At 40.0% G+C, this 18,614-nt stretch overlaps 1 protein-coding gene across 1 annotated transcript in view; it reads right to left on the bottom strand.

The window, feature by feature from the left end:
* CPA6 (carboxypeptidase A6) overlaps window positions 1-18,614 on the bottom strand; it is a 263,083-nt gene that overhangs the window by 155,387 nt on the left and 89,082 nt on the right. The window contains exon 2 of the mRNA XM_060035168.1: window positions 2,850-2,925. Within this exon, the coding sequence (XP_059891151.1) occupies window positions 2,850-2,925 (76 nt within the window). The remainder of the gene's footprint in view (window positions 1-2,849; window positions 2,926-18,614) is intronic.

Here is an 18,614-nt window from a genome sequence, read left to right on the forward strand (position 1 = left end):
TGTGCAAACAGTATAGCTCGTGCTGAACACCTGCTCTCCTGCAGGAGCCTGGAATTCTGGTGTGTGTGAGGCAAGGGGGCTACGTAATTAGGCTCAATAAAATCCCCAGGCGCTACCTCTATGGCGAGCTTCACCTGTGTCATCACAACTTGTTACCGAGGGAATTAAGAACATTCTGTGAGACTCTCCTGGAAGACTATTCTTGGAAACCTGTGCCTGGGTTCTCCTGGACTTCATGCCATGTGCCTTTTCTTTTTGCTCATTTTGCTTTGTATCCTTTTGCATAATAAACCATAGGTCTGATTAGGACTATAGGCTGAGCTGTGAGCCTCCTCCTGCAATCACTGAACCTGGGGGTGGTCTTGGTGACCCCTGACTCAAGGAATAAAGTAAGAGCATGATAATGATCACATTCTGAGACCAGGCTCCAATGCCCTGCAAACTTGGCCTTGATCCTCTCCATTGTGAAGACGAGCAGAGTACACAGACTAGAGGTAAGAGGTAGCCTCACCTGGGTTCTAGAGGGTTTGGCACTGCTTAGATGTGTGTTTCAATTCTGCACTGTGACCTGGGGCAAGTTCCTTAGCCTCTGTCTGTCTCTCCCAGTTTCTCTATCTGTAAGATAGCAGTAATGATAGTACCCAATTCATAGGGCCGTTAAAATGAGGCCATTCATAGAAAGCACTTAGCACTGTGACTGGCATGAATTGACTGCAAGGGGCTGGATGTAATTGTGACGTGGACTCACCAGAACACCGTCAACACTGGAATATCAACTCCCCATCCCCCCTTACTCTGCTCCCCTCTTTCCTCACCAGTCCCTCCCCTCTTCTCTCAGTTATCTTCTAAGCTCCTTTGCATACAAACTGTTTCCTCCCCTAGATTATTCCCTTTCTTTAAGGACCAAATGGAAACAATAGGCAGAAGCATTTTTAAGTACAAAAAGGGCACAATGTAAATGTACTGTCATTAGGGTCCAGCATCCTGTCTATGCTCAACATCTCTCGGTTCCATCTACAATGACTGATGAGTTTATAAGTTATCCCCACGGTTCTCACTGATGTAATCTTATTGCTTTTTTCTTTTTTTTTTTTTTTGCGGTACGCGGGCCTCTCACTGCTGTGGCCTCTCCCGTTGCGGAGCACAGGCTCCGGACGCGCAGGCTCAGCGGCCATGGCTCACGGGCCCAGCCGCTCCGCGGCATGTGGGATCTTCCCGGACCAGGGCACGAACCCGTGTCCCCTGCATCGGCAGGCGGACTCTCAACCACTGCGCCACCAGGGAAGCCCAATCTTATTGCTTTTGATAATGGTAAGTGATCACTGCATACAGAACTATGCAATTTCATTTTTATAACTTTGTAAGGCTCACCATGTAAATATATTCACACATTGGGAGAAAAGTCCTTTGACAAATCACGTTTTCCAATATTTGGTTCAGAATATTTGTTCCTTGGAATACTGCACTCTAAGATGTAAAGGGACTATTGTTTTTTTCCAGTGATATTCCTACAACACAATGGAGCCAGAAACTTCTGCTTGAAACTTGCTTTGTTTTTGTGTAACTTTTGAGTCCCTAGTGGGTTATTCAGAGAGTGTTCAGGTATCGCTGCTGAAAAGGCTATAATGGGGTTGATGATCATATGTGACCAGCGGAAGGTCAATGTCAGTACCCAGAGCAGGGATTCCTTTGAGGGGGAGAGGAGGTTTAGGCAATGCCTGGTGAGCGCAGTCTCTCTGCTATTGGATAAAATCACCACAGTTTGGAATAAGCTCCTGCATCCTCACTCTGACCCCTTCTCATGGGACCCCCAAGCTTAAACAGGACACTGCATGTGTAGGGGCTGCAGATGAGGAAGAAGAAAGGAAATCAATAAAAGTTCAAAACCTCATTTGCAAATAAATTCAATATCTGAAGGGAAGATGTCAAAGAGAAACATCAAAGCAAAAACAAAAGACCAAAAGTCTGATAATTATAAATATCTCCAGGAGCCACTGATTCTGTCATCCCTCCTCCGTCATCCCCCTAACACCGTGTCCAGGTAGAACTGTATGGCAGCCCTAGGACACTTGCTTGTCTATCCCACACTGAAGGTTAATGAGGCCTCCCTTGCAAGTCTCCTTTGCTGTCCATTAAAATGAAGCTAAACCACCACAAACTTCATGGGATGCTTCTGTTCTTGGTAGGCATGGAAGAGAGCCCATCACAACATTTCTCATCATACGCTTTTAGCTTTTAGCTGAAGTTAACACTCAATTATATTGTAGTAATGGGGAGATGAGAAACGCTCTAACTCGAAAAACCATAGCATTCATCAAAGATTGAATAATCAAAGCCCTTCAACCTTTGCCAACAAAAGTCTCTTATCGGACTCACTGAAACATAGCAAAATTAATTAACTTGAATTTCTAGCTTTCTTTTTCTCAACTCAAGTCTGCTTGAAGTTTTAATTAGAAGGAAAGTGTCTAGATGATCAGCAGGGAGATTTCAAGGAGGAGAAGTGAAGCTTTGGAAAATTACAAACTAAATCCATTTGTTAAAAAAATTTTACTGAGCTCCTAGGATATTCAAGACACTCACTGAGAACAGAGCAATGATCAAAAATAGACAAGCTCTCTCATGAAGCTTACATTCTACTAAGGGAGATAGAAAATAAATGAACTAGTAAATAGACAATTGGTCAGATATATAATATTTTGAGTAACCTTAACTATCCTTTAAAGGCACTTTCAAGCTATCTCTTATCATTTTCTTCCCTTGACTAATGAAGTCCAATTATTCAACTCTAGTCAGCAAAACCCTGTAAACACATTATGAGCATAATGATAAGTGAGTGGACACTCGCTTACCTTCAGTTGCTGGTATATTTTCTTCAGTGCATATGCTTCCTCTTCTGTATTGGGAATAAGTCTTATCACCTTATCACTATAAGAAAAGGAAAACAACGGTGATATTTACCTTTCAAAAATAAAGATATAACCATCTCTATCTTCTTACCTTTTAAAAAACTGCCTCTGCATTTAAGAAAAACAGCAAAACTTTGGACTGGCCAGCAGGAATTTTACCCTGTCCTTGTTATTCTCTGATTGTATTGGTCTTTTATTCTCTGTCTGAACACTATTCATTTTTTCATCAGCTTTTGAAGATTACAAACTGACACTCAAGCAGAGAAAGCCCAAAAACACAGGAACAGTGGCAACAGGACAAGAATGCTCATGGTGTCTCAAAGCAGATACCAAGAACGAAAACTCCTGATGACAGGGGAAAAAAACCAAACAAACTACTTTTTATTTTTTCAATTAATTAATTTATTTATTTTTGGCTGTGTTGGGTCTTCATGGCCGCACACGGGCTTTCTCTAGTTGCGGCAAGCAGGGTCTGCTCTTCATGGTGGTGTGCGGGCTTCTCTTGTTGTGAAGCATGGGCTGTAGAAGCATGGGCTTCAGTAGTTGTGGCACACGGGCTCAGTAGTTGTGGCTCACGGGCTCTAGAGCACAGGCTCAGTAGTTGTGGTGCACGGGCTTAGTTGCTCCGCGGCACGTGGGATCTTCCCAGACCAGGGCTCGAACCCGTGTCTCCTGCATTGGCAGGCGGATTCTTAACCACTGTGCCACCACGGAAGCCCCAAAACTACTTTTTAAATTTAACTTAATGCTGAAAAATAATGTGACTTTTGATGAGAGAACCTGTGAAATCCATACACAGCAGAACATTTCTGGTTTGGATTCTTCCCACGTTGAGGACAGTAAAGATAAGCCCATCTCTATGGGGCATTTTATTTCTCAAGTATAGAGCTTCCCAACTGGTATATGGAGGGCCCCCAATTATTTGTGGGTGTGCCATGAGATGCTGATGGCTGTAAAATTTTTTATTTTTTATTCTTATTTTTCTTAATTTATTTTTTATTGAAGTATAGTTGATTTACAATGTGTTGGTTTCTGGTGTACAGCGAAGTGATTCATTTATACATATAAATGTGTTCTTTTTCATGTTCTATTATGGTTTATGCAATATTCTTAAAGTGATAAAAATTTAAAATCAATTTTTACAGCCATGAAAATTTTACCACAGTTGAATATTTGAACACTCTTTATAGATTCTGAATTGCCTAAGAAGACTGGAGGTGTCATGCTTTCCATCAGAGAGTTCTCTGTGGTGGTGACTGCTCCCCCAGGTGTGCCAGACAGGCATTATCATTTTCTAATTATGTCATGAGGCTCTGGTATATAATAATCACAACTATATATGTATAACTGAAGCACTGTGCTGTACACCTGAAGCTAACACATTGTAAATCACCTATACGTCCATAAAAAAGAAATTCATTTATCATAGTAAAAAAATAATCACAACTGTTCCACGTGCTTTGCATGGAGTATATACTTATTAAATATTTATTAGCAGACTGTATAAAGGAGATCATTGAGAATAATTGGCTTCCAGAGGAAACGTAAGGAAAAACTAAGTACAAGGGGAATGCATATTTTTCATCATCCTCTATGGCATTTAACAATGACTGCAGATAAAGAAGAATGTTATTAATACCACGGATATATATAAAGCACAAAAAAAAACCCTCTAGCAGTTCAGTCACAACTTCTCTCTCCAGCCTCAAAGTTGTATCAGAATAAGAATAGAATTTGCATGCTTTTCCAATGGTTTTACCACTTAGATGAATAGCAGTCTCGAAGGCTAGGTAAGATTAATATGGAGGACATCAGAGCCCAAGGGAGACTTCCAGATGTGTTGGACAGTCATTCGTAAGGGTTGTGTGTCCATTTCCAATCACTTTAGCTGTACTCTTTCAAATGATCCCGTTACACCTTCCTTAGGCCTATGAATTAAAAGACCCCTGGCTTGCTGATGATAATTTAGTATGTTTTAGGTACTCCTATTCAATATGGCTTTGTAGCTTTGATTTCCTCAAAAATCACACAAAGCCACCTCTCACTATCCACGTCACAAAGCCCACTTTTCTGGAAAGAATTAAAAAGTAGAAGGAAAGGAAAAAAATTGAATCACTGTAAAACAACTCCAAAAAATGACTTTCGGAATTTAAACGTAATTACACCTTTTCTTTTTTTCATTTCTGTTTACACATGTCTCTGGCCTTTGTTTTTCCTGGATTCATCATATCCTGGCCTCTCCCACCTGAACCAACATAATTCTTGGCAAAGAGAAACAACTCCTATGGGTGATACGGTTGTTTCTGAGGGATGGATCACTTGACAGCTTGCTGAAAAACACCTCCATCTGGGGCCCTGTCAGCTCCTCAAGAGCGCAAAGAAAGCAATCTGTGGTTGTTTCACAGCCATGGGCAGATTCTTTTTTTGTTGTTTTTTTTTTAAGATGATAGATAATTCAACCTGGCAATTGGGTCCTCCTCTGTGAGTGTAAGGTAAAAGGGGACCACCCCTGGGATTATTTAACCCTGAAAGTGATTGTTCAAACCCAGCTTTGTCATTTTTATCACAAAAAGTTCTCTTCATCTCAGCTTGTAGAAATTTTCAGGTGTGACTTGAGAAATGTTACCATTTGGTTACTTATCAAAGAGCAGAGAATAAGGAAAGCTATTTAGGAAAGCCCATGAAATGCCATACTTTTTTGTAAGCCTATAAATTATATTGGTAGACTAGCCAGTAACCAAAACCCAAGAGCTCTTTATTCAGCATGGAAAACCAAATGCCTTCCAAACGCCCCATGTGTTTTACCAAACAGAAAGCTTACTCTCCCTAGATCTGATAGCTAGTCTTTTTCGAAGTGCCGAATAATAATTCAGGACCACAAACAGGAAGTTTTCAGGTAGTGAAGTAGCTACTGGAACTTAGAAAAACTAGCTGTGCACAACTATCATAGAAGGTGAACTGAGGCTTCCTTTATAATTTATCAGTTTTTTCAACCACTACGTGACAACATCATTTTAAGACCACTTGGTTACCCTTTGGGATTAAGACGAGGGTAAATCAGATATTTCTGACTCGGCCTATATAAAGTTGTCAGAGAAAGACTGCAGATGTTTTTAAGTACAGTTTAAGGATGTAGTACAGAGGCGGCAGGGTATCCTAGATAACTAATGTCCCAGTAATTATTAATATGTATCCACTCATGATATACTGGTATTTTGTCCCCTTGTCTTACAGGACAAATGAGGTTATGTTGCTATCATGCTAGCATCAAGTCTGGTTGTAAATTTGACGACTAAACCTTCTGTGCCGTAGCAACCACATTAAAAAAATTTAATCAATTGAAAAACTATTCTTAAATGTCTAATGAGAATGTATACTCCTAGAGAAGAGAATTCAGCAAGAGCATACCATCTCAAACTTGTTACCATCTGTCTGGGTCTCAGAGTCCTTGTTACAGGAGTGAGGGGTGAACTCCCACCTGCCTTTTCATTTTATTTTTAAATTTAATTATATATATATTTTTTAACTTTTCTAAGTATAATGGACTTATTAGTTTCAGGTGTACAACACAGCGATTCAATATTTTTATAGATTACACACCAAAGTTCTTATAAAATATTGACTATTTTCCCTGTGCTGTACATTACATCCCTGTGGCTTATTTTCTAACTAGCAGTTCGTTCCTCTTAACCCCCTTCACCTATTTCTCCCCTCCCCCTACTTCTCTCCCCTCTGGTAACCACTAGTTTGTTCTCTGAATCTACGAGTCTTTTTCTGTTTTGTTATATATATATATTTTAGATTCCACATATAAGTGAAAACACACAGTATTTGTCTTCCTCTGACTTAGTCACTAAGCATAACACCTAAGACTGTGTGGTTGGAGTTTGACGCCAGTTGTAGTCATCGCTATGCCTTGACCACACCTACGGAAGAACATCTGTGTTTGGACAACCTGAGAGTCCTCCTCCTCAGCCTCCTTTTGAAAGACATAAATGTGAAGCTCCGGATTTTTCCTCTAGCTCCCGGCATGACCTTTCACAATTCTATTATCAAACTCTACATTTCTTTGTAAGTTACAGAGCTAGTTTATGAATCCACGTTTATAAAAATTAAAATATTACACGGGATGTGAAATAATAAAGTTCCTCTCCCAGTTCTCTTCCAGCCCAAACCTCCCATCTGCCCCTAGTAGCCATTATTAACAGTTTCCTGGGATTCGCGCCAGACTCTTTGCATTTACACATGCACGCGTGTGTGCGCGTGCACACACACACAGTGATTTGTTTTATAACACTATAATACTAACTTGCTTTTACTTTTCACTTAATTCATTTTAAATGCTATATTTCACTTAATTTGGTTTTAAAATGCTCCTTTTAAATAAACAACTGGATTCCATATGATCATATTTTATTTCAGAGTTTTATACCTATATTCGTAAGGGAAGCTTTTAAAAATCCAACTTTAAAGCATCATGTTCTTTTTGAATCACTTTTGTCTGATTTTGGTATCAACATTATGCTTACTTCATGGGACTAATTAGAGATTTTTTTACCATTGTAATATGCTCTGACAATTTGAATGACACAGAAGTTATGCTTCTGATTGTTTTGTAGAATATACTCATAAAATCTTTGAAGGTGAGGCCTCCTCTTCCTTTTTTTTGTTTTTGTTTTTTTCTGGTGGTTGGGGGTTAGATATCTTTTAAATTCTTTTGTGGATAATGGTGTGTTCGGTTCTCTTCTGGGCTTTTGGTAATTCACATTTCCCAGAAAACCATCCACTTATTTTTATAAAATATATTAAACTATTAAAAAGTCTTACAATTTAAGACATATATCTTTCTTTATCTGTAGCTTTGTCCCCTTTTTATGTCCTAATGGTATCTGTGGGTTTTTAAAAAATTCCTCAATCAGATTTTGCAAAATTTATTTTATTGGTCTTTTAAAGAATCATTTTGTTTTTATTGCTCAATCATGTTTATTATATATAAATATATATGTATTTTGATGTATATATAGTTATATGTTATATATTAATGTATAACATGTATTTTGATGATACATAGTTATGTATAAGCTCATAACTACTACATCTTCTGAATGGAATGAAACTTTTATTCGAACAAAATAGCCTTAGAAAAATCATTCTTTGGCTCATTTAAATAGGCTTTGCCTTGAATTCCATTTTCCCTAATTCCAATTTCCCTGATTGCCACTCATGCTTTCTTTCTGTTTAGCTGGCAAAATTTTGCCCATCTCTTTCTTATGCTTTTCCCCCAGATGTGTCTCTTGCAAACGTCATAATGCTAGATTAAATTTTTAAAATCCATAAAGAACTTTGACTTTTAGCTGGAGAATTGTACTTGTTCACATTAATTATCATACCTAACATGTGTGGTTTTAATCTTACAATTTTTTGTTTTGTTATAAGTTCTTGTTGCCATTTTCTTCCTTTTCTGCCTTTCTTAGAGTTAACCAATTTTCTTTGCCAATTTTTTCGTATCTATTGGTTTGTGAGCTACGCATCTTATTTCTATTTCTTCAGTGTTTATATAAATTAAAAAAACCTTAACAGAAATAGAGGCACAGATGTAGAGAACAAACGTATGGACACCAAGGGGAGAAAGCAGCAGGGGGGTGGGGGGGGTGGGATGAACTGGGAGATTGGGATTGACATATATACACTAATATGTATAAAATAGATAACTAATAAGAACCTGCTGTATAAAATAAAATAAAATTCGAAAAAAACCCACCTTAACAAATACCTCTTCTTTCATGTCTAGAATTAATGTCTTGGTATTTTCCTCCCTTGAAAAAGATTTAAAAATATTTTTTCTCCACCCCTCTCTCTCCCACATTTTTCCTCCTCCTTCATTCCATGTTTGTGAAAATCATCTGGCATTGTTGTTGCACGTCTAAGTGTGGATCTCTCCTCAAAACTCATATCTTGAAGTCCTAACCCCCAGTATGTCAGAATATGAGTGTATTTTGAGATAGGGTCTTTGAAGAGGTAATTAAGTTAAAATGAGGTCATTAGGGTGGGGCCTCATCCAATACAATTGGTGTCCTTTTCAGAGACGAAATTTGGGCACAGACACTCACAGGCGGAGGAGCATGTAAAGACACAGGAGAAGAAGGCCTCAGAAGAGACCACACCCACAGACCCCCTGATCTCAGACTTCCTGCTCTCAGACTTCCTCAGAGCTTGTAAAGACACAGGAGAAGAAGGCCTCAGAAGAGACCACACCCACAGACCCCCTGATCTCAGACTTCCTGCTCTAGGACTGTGAGGAAATGAGTTGCTGTGGCTGAAGTGACCCAGTCTGTGAACTTTGTCACCAAAGCCCCAGCAGACTAATATTAATACATACTCTGAAGATGGCAGCTTAACCATTATGTCCTAATGGAGCTATTCTTTGATATCCAGAAAATTTCAGTCACCTTGTTCTTTCCTGTATTCTCCCAATACCTTATACGTTTCCTATTACATTCACCATAATTATTTAATGTCTACATCTCTCCACTAAGCTTTAAACTCCATATAAGCAGGAATTCAATACATTGTAATCTATTTGTGGAAATCCTACGTTGTGTGAGTATCTCTACAGAGTGGTTTGGAGCTGGTCTTGAGGGGTCCAGGGCCAGTTTTTTTGTCTTACTCGAAATTCCTCTATCATGCAGAGGGTGAAGGAGCTCACACCCACGCATGGTAAAGGCCCGGGGTATCTGCTTTTCAGAGGTGCCTCCTATCCCCCACATCCCTAGGAAAGTAAAATCTCCCTCAGCTTCTTCCAGCTGAGTGGGAAGTTTTTCTCCACAGTTCGAGAAAAGTGCTTTGCGAAAAGCAAGCTTTACACAGACTTGCTTCTAGCTCCCCACTCCTGCCCACTGTGGGCACTGGAACCCCAGCATCAGCTTGAGGGCCCCTTTGCAAAGTCCTGACTCCCAGACCTCAACCCAGACCTCAAGGCATCAGCTTTTTCTTTTCACTGTAGCTTCCCGCTTCCCCAAATGTTTGGCACCCGGAAGTTTCCTCTTCTTTCTTCCTCCAAAGCTCAGTTATCCACTAAAACCAATGACAGGGTGGCAGCATCCCACACTCTGCAGGCAAGTTGCCAGCACAATCTGTGTGGCCTCAGTCAAGGTTTTTCACGTCTCTGTGCCTCAGTCCCTCTCTCTCCAGACTGGGGAGACTCGTACCTAATTCATGGACTCTTAAATGAGTGAGGGTTTAATGAGTATTCAAGTCAAGTGCTTAGAGTAATACCTGACACAGGGTCAGAGATATTGTAGATGTTTGATGTTATCATTACATTTTGGCATTTTCAGCATTTCTTCGCTTTATCCGATATTTACACTTTGAGGGTTCCTGATGGCATCCACTCAAATCCTTCATGTTCTCTCCTGTTCTAATCTGTTGAGTGGAAGAATGAATAAGATTCTCGAGAGGAAACTACTTGTAGCAGACCTCCTGAGCAGCCTCAGAATGTGTGAGCTGTGTGTAGTCTGTCCTCTGCTTGGTTTCGTGTAACTGCTTCCCTTGGGACCACACCTAATCTGAGACCCAACTTAAAGACAGTCCGTGGACAGCAAGGTGGAATGACAAGTAAGTCCTGCCCATTTGGGCTCACTCTATGGCCGGTGACTGACGGTCGATGCAGTCAGATCCCATCTTGGGGAGTGTGCGCTTGAGACATAAAGAAAAGGACCAGTTAGTTTGCAGGATCTGGAGCAGGGGCACCAGATCCAGGGAACAGCCAAGTGGCCACACTGGCAAAGTCCTCAAGCAGGGAGCACAGGCACTTGACACACAGCCCTTCGTGAATGATCGTTTGGTCCCAGGGACATGGGTTGGAAACAGTGCCCCCTTTCCCTCGTGCTTCCTTATGATAAACTTCTATCATCTGATGTATCTGGAATGTGTCTTTTTTGAACCCAGCAAATGCACCAGTATTAAGAACACATAAACTTCAAATACTTCAGTTTTTCATTCCTGTCTCCAAGTCACTGTCCTGTCTCCAAGTCACTGGATTTATCTTCTCTGAACCAGTTCCTTGTTCATTTAGGGAAGAAAAAGAATAAGGTTGGATTCCAATCAGGGCTCCATCACTTGACCAAATTGTGTAAACATTTAGAGCCAATGCTGCCTAATCCTTAATTGGGGAAACACTACAATTTTGTTGCATAAGGTTTTTGGGAGAATTATTTCATTTGGCCACACTTATTAAGGTTTCATTATGTGCCAGACACAGTGGTGGATGCTAGGAATATAGCAGTTCCTGCCGTGATGGGCTTACGCTCACAGTTTCTGTGAGATACTGTCTGGGAAACGCCTAACTTAACATAGCCTCTCAGCACATTAGCTACTGTTATTACCGCTACAGGAAAATATTTTTCTCATCCTTTAGAACCTAACAAGCTGAAAGCAGATGCTTTGCTAAGTGTGTTTCACTGTAAATATCAGAAACAAACCACGATTTAGTTGCGGATCTATTTAACTTTCTTTGGTCGTTGTTGGTGCTTTTATTTCTTGACATTTTCACAGGTATTTGATTCTAATTGTTGATCAGTTTCTTAATTTGGGACTATTTCCTTTCTTTTCAGGCAGCTCTTTGGCATCTCAGAAATGCACATATTAGGTCATCTCATTTTCTACAACAGCGATTTATATAAAATAAAAAAGGAAAATAATTTCAGAGATAGTCTTGTAGAGATGTCCTCTCTATTGGTACAGGCTACACATGTTCAATTTTTCAATAAAGACACAATTTACCTGGATGTAGAAAAGGATTTCTAATGTTGCCCTTTACAAGGTACCAGAGTAGATGACTATAGTGGATGCTTTTGACTGCCGCTCTTAAATCCATTTTCCTTTCCTTAAACCCTAACAGGACTGGTTTGCTCAGATACACACCTTCACCCCGTTTCAGGAATGAGTCTTGATCAGCCAGTCAGAGGATGGATATCCCCTGGACACTTTTGATAGTCTGGAGATGGACAGGTGCTATAAATGGACCCAATCAGGTTTAAGGGAAGGACTGATATTCCAAGGTTGAGGGAAAAAGAAGATTCACTCTCTTATTGAACATAAGCAATGTGTAACCCTGCTTGGCACTGGCAGCCTGTAATTAAGAAGGGAGTGAACTTTGGGGTGAAGCAGATTCTGTGGACTGTTGGGAGAAGAGACAGAAAGAAGCTGGGTCTTCAGTGATCTTGTAGAATCAACCAACCTTCAAGCTTGTCCTATCTCTGGACTTCCTGTTATACAGTGTACAATTTTTCTTTATTGTGTGGGCCAGTTTGAGTCAGTTGTCTCCTACTTGTAACCAAAAGCATGTTGCACAATAACAATAATTTTACTTATTTGGGCTACTTTTAGGAATGAGATAAGGAAAACCAATAGAATAATTAAATTTACTGTTATTTAATAGTAAGCAAAGTCTTCGCAGCTGGGAAAACACATATTGACATTCCTTCTTTTTTTCCTAAATACCATTCTCTAAAACATCCCTTTAATTTTGGTGGCAGCTTAAAAAACCGTGGGTGCTTTCAGAGGAGAAGATTCATGGAACTCAATAGCCAAGAGTCATCTCGTATTTGCAAGAAAAATAGGACGGTTTAAAATATTTGCTGATTTTTCTGAAAACTATCTTGTGGAAGAATAATAGGATATTCACTTATTAAACAAAAAAAATCTCATGCCCGAGCACAAAGAAAACCATTAAGTAATCCCATCTAGAAAAATTACTGTTCGCACATAGATTCTATATTATAAAGGTCTCAGAGCTGTACTTCCTTTGTTGAAAGATTGTGTTTTGATGTACATGAAAAATTTCATTAAAAAGCAATAAATAAGAGACAACTTGGCAGGGAATACTCTAGAGAGCTAAATGGAGTCTCCCTTCTTTGGTCATGGTTTATAGTTGCAATATAAAATACTCAGAACATGAAGAAGCTTCCTATGGCAGTTTGCCTAGGACATGAAGATTTAGACTTCACTCTCGGATTAACATTAAGCAGAAGCAGAAGTGATGACTTTCTTCTTCTTCTTCTTTTTTTTTTCTTTTGTTGTTGCTACAGTTATTTTAACAGGAGAGAAAAGAAAAATATAGTCTGCAAAAGCCTTACTGTTGTACTTCACTTTGTAACAGAAATTTTCTCAAGAAGTTCAATGCCTACCATGGTGTCTCATCGGTAATGAATGATCAAGAAATATCTGCTGAACTGAAATGAAATTGGCTTTTTGTAAACTGCTATGTTTTAAATTTCTGAAATTGGCTTCCATTGTAAGGCTTGAAAATTTCCTATTCTCTCATTAGCACAGGTCAGAGAGGAAAAAGAAATAAAATGTAACCCTGCCAGTAAGTTAATTTCTTACAGTAAGATATTATCTTCACTATGTCTCAAGGACTTTCTATATATCATTGTCAAATCAGTGTTTGACAAGTCCTTCTTGTGATATTTAAGAATAGGACTTAATCTGAGCAAACTGTTACCGCAATGGAGAACAAATCGTTCATTCAACACATATCTGTGTAGCAATTATTCCATGCAAGTCCCTGGTGGGGAAGAAAAAGGAAGTGAGTATAGAGCATATATAATCTAGTATAAAGATGTATAATCTAGATGGGTATATAAGACATAAGTAATGCCTTATATTATTATCGTGATATAAGGTAGCATGTGATCAATGTTTATAAATTACACAGAAAATGAGATCAAGCAGGATGCTGTGGGGCCTTCCCAGGGACAGAACCCCATGTCCTCCACCTCTTGTTTGTAGAAAAGCTTTAGTCTCCTAGGCCTTCCCCTAGTTCTGAAGAGCAAATTTAATCAGTGAAGTAAAAAATACAGAAACGAAAGGGAACAGTCAAGCAAGATGAAATAACAGTAGTTTAGCTATAAAACGAAGTCAAGGACATTTAGTTCCTCATCAAGAGCTATAGATAATATCCTGAGCCATATTGTTGAGTTGTTTTGCTGACACCAAAACCCCTACCAGGTAGAAGAAGTTAACTGCATGCTGACCACAAGCATGTGGACCCCAGACTGGTTGGAACCAGAAGGTTAATGATGTCGACTCCCGAAATACCACCCCATTACCTCACCACCAACCAATCAGATGAATGTCCATGAGCTGATCAGGCACCCTTCAACCCTCACCCCTAATGTTGCCTTTAATAACCCTTCCCTGAAAACCGGTCAGGGAGTTGTGTTTAGCTGGAACTATCAGAGAAGACGGTATGGAAGGACTTGAATACTTGAAATGAAGATTTGTGTCCCCGTTGACTGAGAGTCACTGGTATACAATAGCTTAGTGGTTTTGAAATTTGAGTGTGCATGAGATTCACGTGGGAATCTGCCAGAATAACTTGTTGGGCTAAATATCTTGAAATCTCCTTTCAGTAAAAAGCTTTAGCAATAATGAAATTTGTATGTGTGTGTAGTGTATCTTCTAATATGCATTGGTAGGCTGGCAATAAAGTAGGGGAAATCCTAACAGGTCGAAAATGCTGAGATAACACTGAAGCAGTGGCCACCCTGATTGAGGACATCTGGGTAATCGCTGATGTCCTAGAATCTGAACAAGGGGAACATCCAAATCAGAGACACCAACAGAAGGTCTTAACCACCTCGGTGAAAGGATGGCCAGAAAGAATGCCTTGTGAAAAGAAAGAGTAGGAATACTTATCTTTCTTGGACTTGGCTCTGGATAGAGGAGAAAAATATAGTCATCACTGAATTTAAAACCACAAGCTATCCAACTAGTAGGGTTAGGAATAAAATTCAAACTGCCTATGTTGTCCAAAATCTCCAAGCCTCATTCTCTCAGCTGCAGAGCCTTGCCTAGTGATGGCTCACAACTGAGTCCATTTAAGGCATTACCTTCAGTTTAGAGGAAGTGCTTCACCCAAGGTTAAGGCTCCTCCTACTTCTCAGAATAAAGGCAAACCTTAGCCCATCCTTTATCTTACTATAGTGCATTGCTCTGAGGATGAAAAATTCTCAGGGGTATCAAATAAATGAACAATTAAACAAGGCACCGTAAGCCCATGGTGGGACTTCATGCCTCTCCCTGTCATATCACATATCATGAGGGTAAGTAGGGTATTAGAAATAGGACGGGAAAGTTTATAGTCAGATACATCACAAAGTAAGGAGAAGGAGTGATGACAATTTACATCTAACAATCTCGCTTCTTCCATCACCTGTTAACAGCCAAATGCATTGCTCCTGAAGGGGAGTCCCTGAACAGTGAACAGAGAACACTGGTAAAACATACTGAAGCTGAAAGCACGTATTGCATCCAGGCAACAGATTATGGCCAAGCTTTGTATCTTATCTACTCATATATCTTAGAATTCAATTTAAGAAGGAAGAGGGTTGTGAGGGGCTGTGTATTAACACAAACGTATGAATTGAAAGGGGAAGGCAGCCTTTCCTGATAGAAACCAAGTCTGAATTGGCTGACTGGCTTGACAACGAAGTTTTCCTTTGCCAGTTAGAGGATATAGCACATAGTTTCCTAAATGAGCTATATCTGCAGAATCAAGGTTTAGAGAAAATTCTATTTTAAAGCAGGTGATAACGCCATTTTGTCAAATATTATTGTGTCGGCATAGATGTAATGAAGTTCACAATTTTCCCAAATCTTTGTGATGATATCACGTTAAACAAAAAATGGTGAGGGATGCATTATTTTCTGGAATTCTTTTAGGGGGGCATGAGTAGAGAAGTGGGGAGCTGACTTTCTTAGCTCTCTGGGCTGATTTCGGTTCTCTCTTTAAGATGGTAACCCCTCAAACTGAACACACTTCCCTGGAGGTGCTGTGAAGTTGTCAGGAGAAAATCAGGGAAGGGAGGAAACACACTCTTGTTGCAGGTGAGAGAGGAACTCAGAGTTCTTATTTTAAATATTAATACTTGATGTATCTGATGAAGCAAAATATTTGATCACTGAACAGATACCTATCACTGCCATTTTTCCAGGTGCTGGAGAAACAGTAATGAACAAGGCAGGAAATTTTCTGTTATCATCTAGTTTATGTTGCAGTGAGGGAGGCAGATAATGAGTAAATAAATTAACAAACAGCGTTTCAGATAGTGACAGAGCTATGGATAAAGTAAGAGGTAATTTGATAGCAACTGGGGAGGGGGCGGTGCTATTTCAGATCGAGTGTCAAGGAAGCGTCTTCCGAATCAAGTTTTAAATTAATACCTGGATTAAAATGAGCCAGCAGAGGAGGATTCCATGGAAGAGTGCTAAGAGCCCTGAGTTGAGGCATGTTTGGTCCTCCTTGAGGACAGCAAGTCTGCAGCCGAGAACAAAGGGGTGCGTGGAAGGCGGCCACGTTGCGGGGGGACGACCAGGGAGGATCTCGTGATGGAGCCCTGGACGTGCATACGGAGTTCTGTTTTTATACCCGGTGCGATGGAAGCTCTTAGAGGGTTTTAATCAGGACAATAATATCTGATTTATGTTTTTAAATGCTCACCCTGGCTGCTGTGTGGAGAATGGACTCTGGGGGAAAGGGAAGAGAGAGGGGAGAGCAAGGAGACCAGTAGGATGATTGCTGCAGTATAGGACAGAGGTGGCTTCTCTAATGAAGTCGGACAAAGAGGCTAGATCCAGGATATACTAGAAGTAGAGTCCACAGAATTCACTGCTGAATTTATACAACCAAAGGAGAGTTAGAGAATCACAGATGACTACCACGTTTTGGCCATTCACTGGGATGGAGAAGACTGAAGGCAGGTTTGGCAGAAAATATCAAGCTCCTATTTCTTTCTGAACATGTTATATTTGTGATCCTATTAGACACGGATACGGTGATGAGGAATCAGTTTGATGATACGAATTTAGGGCTTAGCCGGAAGCTGGGGCCAGAGGCAGAAATTTAGGAGACATTAACATACGGTTAGTATTTAAAACCATGATACTCATTTCTCCTAAGTAATGCATAAAATGTTTAGAGAATAGTAAAATATCATAAATAGGATTTGGATTTCCCAGAAGTTGTTGGCCAGACTTTCTCTTTTCCTAGTTATTCCTTCATTCTGTTTGTAAAATTAGGATTTGAGTGTTCAGTAGAAATCATATGAGGCGCCACAAGAGTCGGGGAGAGAACAGCGCTGCTTAGGTCATGAGGCATTCCTCATACGAACAAAGCGGGTTTGGTATCACGGTGTCTCTCTCCACTTAGCTCCAAATTTGAGTCAGGGTCAAATGGAACCTAAATCACATCTAGAACCAAGGGAGCTTGGGTTTCTGTAGCCTCTGTTGGCCAGAAAGACACACGAGCAGGGGTTGGAGTAGATGCTGAGGGAGCCAATCCAGCGCCTGCCCCGCTGGTCAGAAAAATGTGGACACTGGCTTTTAATGAGGCTTTAATTCTACAAGAGACTTGAGGAATTTTTATTGGAAATTTGTCATGCAGAAATATTTTGCCTTCTTGTACGTTACTGGGATGAAGCAGTTATAGAAAGCTGTGGAAAATCTCCCTTGGAAGCTATGAGCCAGTTTTCTAAATTAGACTTTAATCTGTTAATCAAAAATAAGAATTGACTGAAATGACTAAGAACAGAAGTCGGGGATATGGTCAGTGAAACGTGGACAACAAACCAGGATCTGTTTACATTCTTGCCTAATGTGTTCCCCAGTTTGGAGATTTGGAGGGTTTTTTTTTAGGAATTTAATTTGGTTTGGGGAGGGGATTTTTTTTTTATTAAATTGGGAAACATACTCATTGTGGTATGGTCTTTGTATCTCTGGAGGTGACTGTGTTTACTGCTTTGTGGATGTACAATTAACACAGAATGCAGAATTGGGAGGGCAAGCTCCCAGGTTCACTGCAGCATTATTCACAATAGCCAAGACGTGGAAACAACCCAAGTGTCCATTGATGGATGAATGGATAAAGAAAATGTGGTACGCATATATATGGAATCTAAAATAAAATATGGTCCTGAAGAAGCTAGGGGCAGGACAGGAATAAAGATGCAGACAATGGACTTAAGGACACAGGGAGGGGAAAGGGTAAGCTGGGACAAAGTGAGAGAGTGGCATTGACATATATACCCCACCAAATGTAAAATAGCTAGCTGGTGGGAAGCAGCCGCATAGCACAGGGAGATCAGCTTGGTTCTTTGTGACCACCTAGAGGGGTGGGATAAGGAGGGTGGGAGGGAGAAGCAAGAGGGAGAGGATATGGGGATATATGTGTACGTGTAGCTGATTCACTTTGTTATACGGCAGAAACGAACACACCATTGTAAAGCAATTATACTCCAATAAAAATGTTAAAATTAAAAAAAAAAAGAAAAGAAAATGTGGTACGAAGATTCAATGGAGTATTATTCAGCCATAAGAAAGAAGGAAATCTTGCCATTTGCCAAAACATGGATGGACCTGGAGAGCACCGTGCTAAGTGAAATGAGCCAAGCAGAGAAAGACAAACACTGTATGATCTCACTTGTAAATGGCAACTAAAAAAGCCAAATTCATAGAAATAGCAAATAGAATGGTGGTTGCCAGGGGCTGACGCATGGGGGAAATGGGAGATATTGGATAAAGGGTACAAGCTTTCAGTTTGAGATGAATGAATTCTGGGGATCTAATGTACAGAATGGTGACTATAGTTAATATTGTATACTTGGAAGTTACTATGAGTAGAGCTTTAATGTCCTCACCATAACAACA

Source organism: Delphinus delphis, chromosome 17 (genome assembly GCF_949987515.2).
Source record: "Delphinus delphis chromosome 17, mDelDel1.2, whole genome shotgun sequence".
In the NCBI taxonomy this organism is placed as follows: domain Eukaryota; kingdom Metazoa; phylum Chordata; class Mammalia; order Artiodactyla; family Delphinidae; genus Delphinus; species Delphinus delphis.